General features: G+C 33.4%; 1 protein-coding gene across 1 annotated transcript in view; it reads right to left on the reverse strand.

The window, feature by feature from the left end:
- The window catches only part of LOC113387573 (mucin-5AC-like), a 9,767-nt gene extending 1,722 nt beyond the window's left edge, over nucleotides 1–8,045 (reverse strand). Inside the window, exons 1-5 of the mRNA XM_026624914.1 lie at nucleotides 7,590–8,045; nucleotides 3,359–3,439; nucleotides 2,516–3,198; nucleotides 1,992–2,438; nucleotides 8–1,914 (exon numbers count right to left, since the gene is read on the reverse strand). Of these exons, the coding sequence (XP_026480699.1) occupies nucleotides 8–1,914; nucleotides 1,992–2,438; nucleotides 2,516–3,198; nucleotides 3,359–3,439; nucleotides 7,590–8,045 (3,574 nt within the window). The remainder of the gene's footprint in view (nucleotides 1–7; nucleotides 1,915–1,991; nucleotides 2,439–2,515; nucleotides 3,199–3,358; nucleotides 3,440–7,589) is intronic.
- Between the last annotated feature and the right edge of the window lie 3,486 nt (nucleotides 8,046–11,531).

The raw sequence follows: 11,531 nt of genomic DNA on the forward strand, positions 1-11,531 counted from the left end.
TTTTCACTTGTAGTGGAAGACGGGTCATTCGTAGTCGAGGGCAATTTAGTTGTAGTGAAGGGTTGTTTACTTGTAGTAGTGGGTGGCTCACTTGTAGTGGAAGACGGGTCATTAGTCGAGGGTAATTTAGTTGTAGTGAAGGGTCGTTCACTTGTAGTAGTGGGTGGCTCATTTGTAGTAGTGGGTGGCTCACTTGTAGTGGAAGACGGGTCATTCGTAGTCGAGGGTAATTTAGTTGTAGTGAAGGGTCGTTCACTTGTAGTAGTGGGTGGCTCATTTGTAGTAGTGGGTGGCTCACTTGTAGTGGAAGACGGGTCATTCGTAGTCGAGGGTAATTTAGTTGTAGTGAAAGGTTGTTCACTTGTAGTGAAAGACGGGTCATTCGTAGTCAAGGGTAATTCAGTTATAGTGAAGGGTTGTTCACTTGTAGTGGAAGACGGGTCATTTGTGATCGAAGGTAATTTAGTTGTAGTGAAGGGTTGTTCACTTGTAGTAGTGGGCGGCTCACTTGTAGTGGAAGACGGGTCATTTGTAGTCGAGGGTAAATCAGTTGTAGTGAAGGGTTGTTCACTTGTAGTGGAAGACGGGTAATTTGTAGTCGAGGGTAATTTAGTTGTAGTGAAGGGTTGTTCACTTGTATTAGTGGGCGGCTCACTTGTAGTGGAAGACGGGTCATTTGTAGTCGAGGGTAATTTAGTTGTAGTGAAGGTTTGTTTACTTGTAGTGGAAGACGGGTCATTCGTAGTCGAGGGTAATTTAGTTGTAGTGAAGGGTCGTTCACTTGTAGTAGTGGGTGGCTCATTTGTAGTAGTGGGTGGCTCACTTGTAGTGAAAGACGGGTCATTCGTAGTCGAGGGTAATTCAGTTGTAGTGAAGGGTTGTTCACTTGTAGTGGAAGACGGGTCATTTGTGATCGAAGGTAATTTAGTTGTAGTGAAGGGTTGTTCACTTGTAGTAGTGGGTGGTTCACTTGTAGTGGTAGACGGGTCATTTGTAGTCGAGGGTAATTTAGTTGTGGAAGTGGGTGGCTCACTTGTAGTGGAAGACGGATCATTTGTAGTCGAGGATAATTTAGTTGTAGTGAAGGGTTGTTCACTTGTAGTGAAAGACGGGTCATTCGTAGTCGAGGGTAATTCAGTTGTAGTGAAGGGTTGTTCACTTGTTTTGGAAGACGGGTAATTTGTAGTCGAGTGTAATTTAGTTGTAGTGAAGGGTTGTTCATTTGTAGTGGAAGTCGGGTCAATTGTAGTCGAGGGTAATTTAGTTGTAGTGAAGGGTTGTTCACTTGTAGTAGTGGGTGGCTCACTTGTAGTGGAAGACGGGTCATTTGTAGTCGAGGGTAATTTAGTTGTAGTGAAGGTTTGTTCACTTGTAGTGAAAAACGGGTCATTCGTAGTCGAGGGTAATTTAATTGTAGTGAAGGGTTGTTCGCTTGTAGTAGTGGGCGGCTCACTTGTAGTGGAAGACGGGTCATTTGTAGTCGAGGGTAATTTAGTTGTAGTGAAGGTTTGTTCACTTGTAGTGGAAGACGGGTCATTCGTAGTCGAGGGTAATTTAGTTGTAGTGAAGGGTTGTTCACTTGTAGTAGTGGGCGGCTCACTTGTAGTGGAAGACGGGTCATTTGTAGTCGAGGGTAATTTAGTTGTAGTGAAGGTTTGTTCACTTGTAGTGGAAGACGGGTCATTCGTAGTCGAGGGTAATTTAGTTGTAGTGAAGGGTCGTTCACTTGTAGTAGTGGGTGGCTCATTTGTAGTAGTGGGTGGCTCACTTGTAGTGGAAGACGGGTCATTCGTAGTCGAGGGTAATTTAGTTGTAGTGAAGGGTTGTTCACTTGTAGTGGGAGACGGGTCATTCGTAGTCGAGGGCAATTTAGTTGTAGTGAAGGGTTGTTTACTTGTAGTAGTGGGTGGCTCACTTGTAGTGAAGACGGGTCATTTGTAGTCAAGGGTAATTTAGTTGTAGTGAAGGTTTGTTCACTTGTAGTGGAAGACGGGTCATTCGTAGTCGAGGGTAATTTAGTTGTAGTGAAGGGTCGTTCACTTGTAGTAGTGGGTGGCTCACTTGTAGTGGAGGACGGGTCATTTGTAGTCGAGGGTAATTTAGTTGTAGTGAAGGGTTGTTCACTTGTATTGGAAGACGGGTCATTTGTAGTCGAAGGTAATTTAGTTGTAGTGAAGGGTTGTTCACTTGCAGTAGTGGGTGGCTCACTTGTAGTGGAGGACGGGTCATTCGTAGTCGAGGGTAATTTAGTTGTAGTGTAGGGTTGTTCACTTGTAGTGGAAGACGGGTCATTCGTAGTCGAGGGCAATTTAGTTGTAGTCAAGGGTTGTTTACTTGTAGTAGTGGGTAGCTCACTTGTAGTGGAAGACGGATCAATTTTAGTCAAGGGTAATTTAGTTGTAGTGAAGAGTTGTTCACTTATAGTATTGGGTGACTCACTTGTAGAGGAAGACGGTTATTTGTAGTCGAGTGTAATTTAGTTGTAGTGAAGGGTTGTTCACTTGTAGTGAAAGACGGGTCATTTGTAGTCGAGGGTAATTTAGTTGTAGTGAAGGGTTGTTCACTTGTAGTAGTGGGTGGCTCACTTGTGGTGGAAGACGGGTCTTTTGTAGTCGAGGGTAATTTAGTTGTAGTGAAGGTTTGTTCACTTGTAGTGGAAGGCGGGTCATTCGTAGTCGAGGGTAATTTAGTTGTAGTGGAGGGTTGTTTACTTGTAGTAGTGGGTGGCTCACTTGTATTGGAAGACGGGTCATTTGTAATCAAGGGTAATTTAGTTGTGGTAGGGGGTTGGTCACTTGTAGTGGAAGACGGGTCATTTGTAGTCGAAGGTGTTTTAGTTGTAGTGAAGGGTTGTTCACTTGTAGTAGAAGACGAGTCATTCGTAGTCGAGGGTAAATTAGTTGTAGTGAAGGGTTGTTCACTTGTAGTCGAGGGCGATTTACTAATAGTGAAGTTTTGCTCGTTTGTAGTCGAGAGTGGTTCACTTGTAGTCAAGGATTGTTTACTTGTAATCGGTGTTGTGTCAGTTGTAGCTCTTGGTTCCGTAGTTGTGATTGGTGCACGAATAGTCGTAGTTGGCATATTTGTAGTTGTGTCTAATTGCAACATACATTCATCAATATTGCTTTTTGTATTATATATCCTAACGTAGTCAATGCCTGCCTTTATATTATCATTTGTTTCTAGAGTTAAGCGTACCTGTAAAGGAAAAAAATCATATTTATTATTTATCTAGAGTGAACATTTGTTAACTTCCCAAAGAAAAAGTTTATGTTTTCGTAAAAAATCCGATTCAGTAATTTTATGAATTCTCAAGTTTCAAGCCATTCAGATTTTTTAAAAAGACATATCTTCTAACTATGTCTTTCTTATCTGAACAAGTTTTAGTGCTTTTATTGAATGGATCAGTATCATTGAAAACTTCTATTGCAGCAAAACACTGAAATTCGAAACATATTAATTCATCGGAAGAAAAGCATTTTAATTTGTTTAATAATAATGTCCAATTTTCAATAAAATATGTATATTTACTTTACACAAGCTTTCAGAATCTTGAAGATGAATTCGCAAAGCTTATCAAAATAGCGTATTACCTTCCTCTGAAAACTGTTAAAAAAATTATGTTTCATAAATCATTTTTCTGCTACACTCTTTGCTTCTAATTTTAAATTTCCAAAGTCATGCCAATACTTTTCAAATTCTTAACAAATTTGTAAATGTTTATACTTTATACCATTGTAAGATCGGTGATTTTAGATTATCGAACTTTAGATGCTGCGATAGTAGTAGAATATTACAATGGAAACCAATGAGAACATAGTTGTAGTTTGCAAACTTCTTTTTATGTAAAATAGTTTCATTTTGAATTTCAACAAAACGAATTTTTAAAGCAACAATGGCTTCGAGATGTCCTGCACATCTAGTAGGCATAAATATTGTTAATGTTATTGAAATTGATGACACACTCTCGTTAATAGATTTGAATCTTAATGAACTATTCCATATTTTTATATTAAATCTGAAGAAACCTTGCAATAAATAGTATAATCAGCAAAATACCGATTATAGCAAATAAAATTAAGAAGGAGACTTGGAAAACTATTATGATTATGAATGTCTACATGTGACAAGTCACGGAAATATAATCTGCTTCTGAAAGTAACATTTAATTTTCAAAACGAAAAATAGTGTTTGAATTTTCTGCGATAAAATGCCTGAGATAGCACGTTATTTAGTAGATGCTTAGATTGAATACAATGAATGACTTCATTGTATATACATACATCACAATAATGTATTCTTTGAATATTGAGAAATGAGTTCTTCACATATTCGGTTATAAGTTTAAATTATTTTATATGCAATAATGAATTCATTCATTCATTTTTCATGCAAGCCTGGTTGAAACGCTTAATGACTAACTCCGACTTTAAACTTTAAGGAGAATTTAAAAAATATAAAATATTGGTTTAAAGTGAAATAAAATATATGTACAATTTAAAATATATTTCTGAGCCCGCGGCTTCCTCGGCCGGGACCCGCTTGGTTCGGGGGCCCGTTGCATTTTGACACCTATGCCACCCTACAGTTACGCCACCCTACAGTTATATATATATATATACAGGGCCGGTCCTGGGGCCCTTAGCGCCCGCATGCAACTTTTTTTCTAGCGCCCCCCGCCCATTAATTTGTCCTGTTTTAATAGTTTATCATTTAAATTATATAAATATTTACATATTTTTTAAAAATTAATTTTTAATCATTCTGGATTTAGTGCGGAAAAATTAGATATAATCTAAAAGCGTATAAAATACATTGATTTTAAATTTATTTAGAAAATCGAGGCGATTCGCGTGTTAATTGTAATCTAATATTTTCAAATTTTCAATTATTTTCAACGTATGTACAATATTAATATTTGTTTTAAAACATTTCACTTGTTTATTGTGCGATTTATTCTATTGAGCAAATCATGCTAAGAGAGCTTAAAAAAAACTAGAACTCATAACACTCGTATTTCATGTTGGATTTTTTAAAATTTAATTTAATTTAATTTTTCATCATTTACAATATCCAAAATTGCGTCGTAAACTTTTCCTTATTGATATCGTAAAAGCCGAATTGTATTTATCATTGCTTTCTCGTCATATTCAGAGAATCAGTTTGTTGTTTTAAAGTTAAATTTTTAACGTATTTTAAAAGTATTGTTCAAAAATCAGTAGAAAATGCAAAGAAAGTACACATTTCTTGAACTATATTGAAAAAATAACTAATTATATTTGGTATGTATTATTTTTGCATAGTTAACACTATTCCTACCTGGACCGGTCAAATGACCGTTTTTAATTTTCCGATTAGTATTTTTCATATCAAACGTGATGGAATCGTCATCAAACTTTATGACTTTCCTAATATGTGAGTATGATACATTTTTCAATGTTAATTTGTTTTTTCAATTTTTATTTTTGGAAAAAAAATTATCTACCGCGACCGGTCATTTGACCGGTAGTACGAAAGACGATGTTCGGACGGAGCTTTTTGTAGTAATTGTTAAGAATATGATCGAACTTACAAAAAAATAAATTCAGAGGAATTTAGAGTAGTGAAAACTGCCTTTTGCAAATTTATATGCATTTTTTTTATTCTGTATGCACGCTGCGCAAATGAGGCAAGGAGTATAAATATTGCACTTCTACGGTATAAAAAGTGGGTTTTCTCATTCTTGCTCAATGGCTATGTGTAGACAGATTTTTACGAAGAAATCCAAACAACAAATTGGTAAGTTTTGTTTTGAATCCAAAGGTTGGTTCAACTACATTGACAGCAATCAAAATTGTTGTAAAAGACTACGTATTACTATCGTCAAACATATATTTTCAATAAAGGTAAGGTGTAAATTTATTCAACACATGTTCAATAATATTCAGGAAAGCGTATAAATTTTAGTAACCGTTCAAGATACAATGTAAATATAATTATACCCAACAAAACGCACAAATGGGGTGTAAAATTTTGGTAACCATCCAGTATACGTAACAAACTGAGAATTTCATTGAAGATTTATAACCAATGAAACCGTAATATCAAAATCGCTAGTACGATGTAAAAAATATATAACGTTTTTACCATCCTACATATAGGTAAACTTTTAGTAAAAAAAACTGTGATGGTAGGTGCAATTGAAGCAATATAACAGCTATAAATACTCGCAGAATTAAAAATCAAGGACTTCATCACTCAAATAATATTTACAATTTTGGAAACTAAGAAAGAAGGTTCTAATTTTCACTTACATACACATATGCTGAAAAAATTACACTAATATGTCAGAAATAATTCGGTAAAATATGAATTTTAGAGAGAATTTATCAAGGATTTACATTATTTTGTATTTATTCAGGATAAATCTATTGTTGTCACATAAAGAAATCACGGGAACACGATGTACAAGGCAGGAACTTTCTATTCCAATTAACTTGCCGTATAGTTGCAACAAGAATTCAGAAAAAAATCAACTAAATACAAGTACAAAACAGATTCCCTAAAAGAAAATATTCCAGATATATCTTTAGAAAAATGATAGGGCGAACAAAATCAGACAAAAACGTAAAAAATGCGTGTGCAGAAAATACACTCTAAGAAAAAAATCGTAAATAATTGGATAAAACAGTATAAAATGTAGATTTCGCATTCTAAAATAAAAGAAATATTTTGTATTTGTATTTATAAACTCTTAAACTAGCATTAACTCTTCATTCAATACTGAAAAATATAGATTTTGCATGACCGGTCGCGGTAGGAATAGCAAACGTGATATGTCGGTAGGAATAGTGTTAAATTATTAAATTTAGAGTATAGACACTACTCAATATTAGAAAAGCCTCAAGATTTTTGTTCCACAGTAAATTTTGCTTCCATTTTTCATATTTGTTTCATTTCCATAACTCTAAGCACGCATATCTTTGACATTCAATTCAGTTCATCAGAAGCAAAACATTTGCAAGAAAAACAAGAGTTACAATTCAATTTCTCGGAATAAACATGCCATTTTCTGAGCACTGGCTCCCCATTTTTCATTTTCCCGATTATAATTTATTCATATTTTTAACTAGTTCTGTTTCAACTAAATCAGCTTGCAATTTTTTGTCAATAATGCGCAATAATTAATTTAATCTTTCGCAGGTTTGCGCTTATGGGATTGAACACTAAATAATTTTTTTTTTGATTTGACGTTACCTTAGAATAAATCAAAAATAGAATAAGTAGATCAATCAACAACCAGAGCTGTTATTCACTATTTTGTAGAGTTATTAATTGATTAATTGTTTCTACTGATCACATTGCAAAATAAATATGCTTTTTAATTGTGTCTCCGTGTGTCCATTCTTAAGTTAGATTGTTTATTATAATTTATAAAGTATTCTAGATTTTATATAAATAATAAAAATATAAATAATATATTATAAACTTAATTTCCAAAACTCGTTTTGGCGCCCCCTAAGGCATGCGCCCGCATTTTTTGCACGCATTGCATGCAAGGTAGGACCGGCCCTGTATATAAAAGTCTATAGCATAACAAATTTATTTACCTTTAGTGAACCACTTTTAGTCACTTTTATTTTTTCTTCTCTCCATTCCTTTGCCGTAATTGTATATGGTATTTTATTCTCGATTGTCTTATCACCATCGATGAAAATTTCAAGAATGAGATTACCGTATCCTTCTGGAGTTTCTTTTTCAACATAAAATCCTACTAAAACGTAAGAATATTCGTCGGCCTCAAAAGATTCCGTTTCACCGCAGACATGTGCCCTGCTGCCTGAAGGTTTAGCAATATAGTGGCTAGTTTTTTCATTTCGTGGTTCAAAATCTGCTTCGTCTTCGAAAGCCAGAACTGCCCAAGGAGGCATCCAATTTACTGAACCAGTACACTGTTCTAAATGCAACTGACCATCATTGAAATTTATGTCTCCGCACTGTACAGCTGAAGTTATTTCAAAAATAGCACTTGCTAATAAAACAATTATGGCGAGTAAAAATCGCATAGTTTATTTTGAGAAACATTTACTTTTTAAATAACTGTCTGATTGATTGCCAGATTATTACTAATTACAGTAATAAATAGACTGATTTTAAGATTTAATAATTTTTTATCAGTCAGATAAGCGTCAAAATCGATTTCCAATGTTCATTTAGCGACACGAGCGGCGATTTTAATGAAGAGATTAATATCTAGAATATGCGCAATAGTTTGTGATAAAATTTAATTGAATTATTTTTTATTCATTGTAAATGAATTACATAGTTGTAAGTGGCCTTTTGCTTTAATGCAAGCTGCAAATTTTTTGTGTACGTTTTTGGGTGCACGGATTAACCGATTTGAATGATTCAAGTAACATTCGATTCCTATTGATAGGGAGATGTGCTGATTAGCTTTTGACAAAGACAGGTCTGGCCGTTAAGGAGATACGGAGCAAAGAGTGCAGATTGAGTTTTTGAGAGAACGGAGCATTCGATTTGATTGATTCAAAAAACATTCTGCTCATTTCTGCTCATGCAGGACATGTCATCGAGTCAAAACTAGTGGTGCATGGCATCGTGCCTTAAGGCAAATTACTGGAACTTCCCGGAACACAATTAAATATTCGAGCAAAAAAATAATAATCAATAAATATTAATTAATGATTAATAACAATATATTCTCGAAGAGATAATTATAATTACTATATATTTATTCGTTCATATCATATGCAGTGATAATCTTATCTCTCAAAACATTTAAAAAAGTTTAAATTAAGAAGAGATACCGAATGAATCCGTCTGAGAAAATATTTCCTACGATTATAATAACGCATATAAAATATATACATTTTTAAACTGAATTGTAAATTTAAAATTTATATTTAAAGTATAAAACTTTGTATATTTTTGAACATTTTGAAAAAAAAATCGGAAAAGTTTTGAAATTTGTTTGAACCGTATAAGTGAACTTTAAAATTTAAAAATCTTGTTACGGAATCCAAAAACATTATAACAAAATTAGTTCTAATGTTTGAAATATCTATAAAATATCTGATAATTTGATGTGCATACGTCTAATGATCATTTTAGACCGCCCAATATGTTTTTTTTTTATCTCCAAAACCGATAGACCTTTCTTCCCAAAAATTCATTTGTATTTTTTTTAATTTTGAAATTGCTTTTTGAATCATTCGAATTGGGCGCTGCGTTATCTCAAAAACTGAATTACGATTTTTGACACTTTCTGCCCCTTTTCTTCGAAATTGCCAGACTTGCCTTTGCCAAAAATTAATCAGCACTCCTTCCCATCAGTAGGAATCGAATTTTTTTTTCATAATTCAAATCGGTTGATCCATGCGCCCAAAATCGTGGACAAAAAATTGTATCCAAGCATACACCTACATACATACATTTTTCTAAGGTATGTCAAAATCTTCAGATACCCTTGAAACGTAAAGATATGCAAAGAATTTTTCTTCTCAAATTTTTGCGAATATTATAACTTACCCTACTGAAAGTTAAAAATATTTTAATCGTTTAAGATTTTATTAAACAACGTCTATTGCTACTTATCTCTGTTACATAAAGCCCTTGGCTCCCCTATATTTTAATTTATATCAAGTATTAGTATTTCTCGCTTAGTATTTGTATTTTCAAATCTTATCACATAGTTGTTACCATACTGAATGTCCTTCCGCGATTTATCTAAAACGGATATCTAAAAACTATTAAATTGAAAAACTCGGAATAAATATGAAGTTTTTTTTGATATTCATAATAAATATTTTAATTTTCGAAGCTATTTTAGCAATAGATTGTCCAAACATAAACTTCAACGATGGAAATCTGCATTTGAAAAAATGTACGACTCCACTTTCTCGTTTTCCGCCTTGGGCAGTTTTAAAATTCGACCAAGTGGATGGATTTCGATCTAGAGACAACAAAACCACAAATTATATTGGAAGACCAACTGGTAATGGGACTGATGTGTGTGTAGAAACTGATTTTTATGAAGTTGATGAATTTTCGTACGTTGTTTTGGGATATTATCTTGATCAGTTGAAGAAATCTGCTCATGGACAGCTAGTACTTCAGTTAAATCTGGATGGAAATCGGATTGACGAGAAATATATAAGACATAACAATGCTGCTAAAAATTGGCGAAGTTTGGAAGTGGAAATAACAAAGAAAGGAATTTTATTGGTGAGTAAGATTATTATGATTATTATAATTTCATGCATGATACAAATATACATTACATTCAGCAAATTGCTGGAACTTACCCGTAATAACATTTTTTTAAACAAGATTCATATTTTTAGAACTTTGCAAAAAAATAGATTTTTGAGAATTATAATTTTTTTGATAAAAATCAACATTATTGAAAAGAAAAATTTTATACTTTGAAATATTTTGGAAATTTTGAACTTTTATCTAAAGCAATCGCGATACGTCGGGTGCGTAGAAATGAATTGTCGAAGCGCGTAAACGCCGCGTCGTATTCTTACGGATAAACATTATTGCGGAAGTCTTAAAAATGTAAATAAATTTGTTCTTATTGTTAAAATAGCTATATAATATCTGACAATTTGATGTGCATATGTCTAATGATCATTTTTGTTAGCCAAATGATTCTTTGCCTTTTTTATTAGATTTCCGAAACCGCTAGACCTGCCTTTCCCAAATTTTATCAGTTTTTTAGTTCGTCAGTCAATACATAATAAAATGTTTTTTAATTTTTTTCATTCAAATAGGACGCTCCGTTCTCTCAAAAACTGAATTACCATTATTGGCTCTTTTTGCCTCGTATTTTTGGAACAGAGCTTGACCTGCCTTTGCCAAAAACTAATCAGTACGTCTCCTTATCAATACGAATAGAATGCTTTTAACTTCCCGTAGGGTAAGTTATTGTAACCGTCCAAAAATCAAAATTGAAAATTTTTACATTTCTTTACGTTTTGAAGGTTTCTGAACATTTTGGCATACATCAGAAAAAATGGATGTGTGTGTGTGTGAATATAATTTTTCGTCCACGTTTTTGGGCGCACGGATCAACCGATTTGAATGGTTCAAAAAACATTTGATTTCTATTGATATGGAGATGTGCTGATTAGTTTTTGGCAAAGGCAGGTCCTGCGGTTTCAGAGATACAGAGCTAAATTTGCATAAATTGGTAGTTTTTGAGAGAACTAAGTGTTCAATTTGAATGATTCAAAGAACTTTCTGCTTGTTTTAACAAAATAATTGCTTTTGGAGAAAAAAAATTTTGTTATAATTTTTTTTTCAATTTTTTTTCAAGAAGGTTTTTTTTGTTGTATATCGAAAATAACTCAGATTCTTATTGTAGTTCTGACTTAAGTTCTTTAAAATAAAATAAACTTTAAAATATTTTTAACTTTGCAATTACGTTTATATAATTCTTATAAATATTAGACAATCTTGCAGTATTTATTTATAATAATCTATATGAAAACATTTAATATTCCTCAAACATTTTGTTACGGTACGGG

This window comes from Ctenocephalides felis, unplaced genomic scaffold (assembly GCF_003426905.1).
Source record: "Ctenocephalides felis isolate EL2017-DRISC unplaced genomic scaffold, ASM342690v1 CF-g0.4_SCAFFOLD_00845, whole genome shotgun sequence".
NCBI lineage: Eukaryota > Metazoa > Arthropoda > Insecta > Siphonaptera > Pulicidae > Ctenocephalides > Ctenocephalides felis.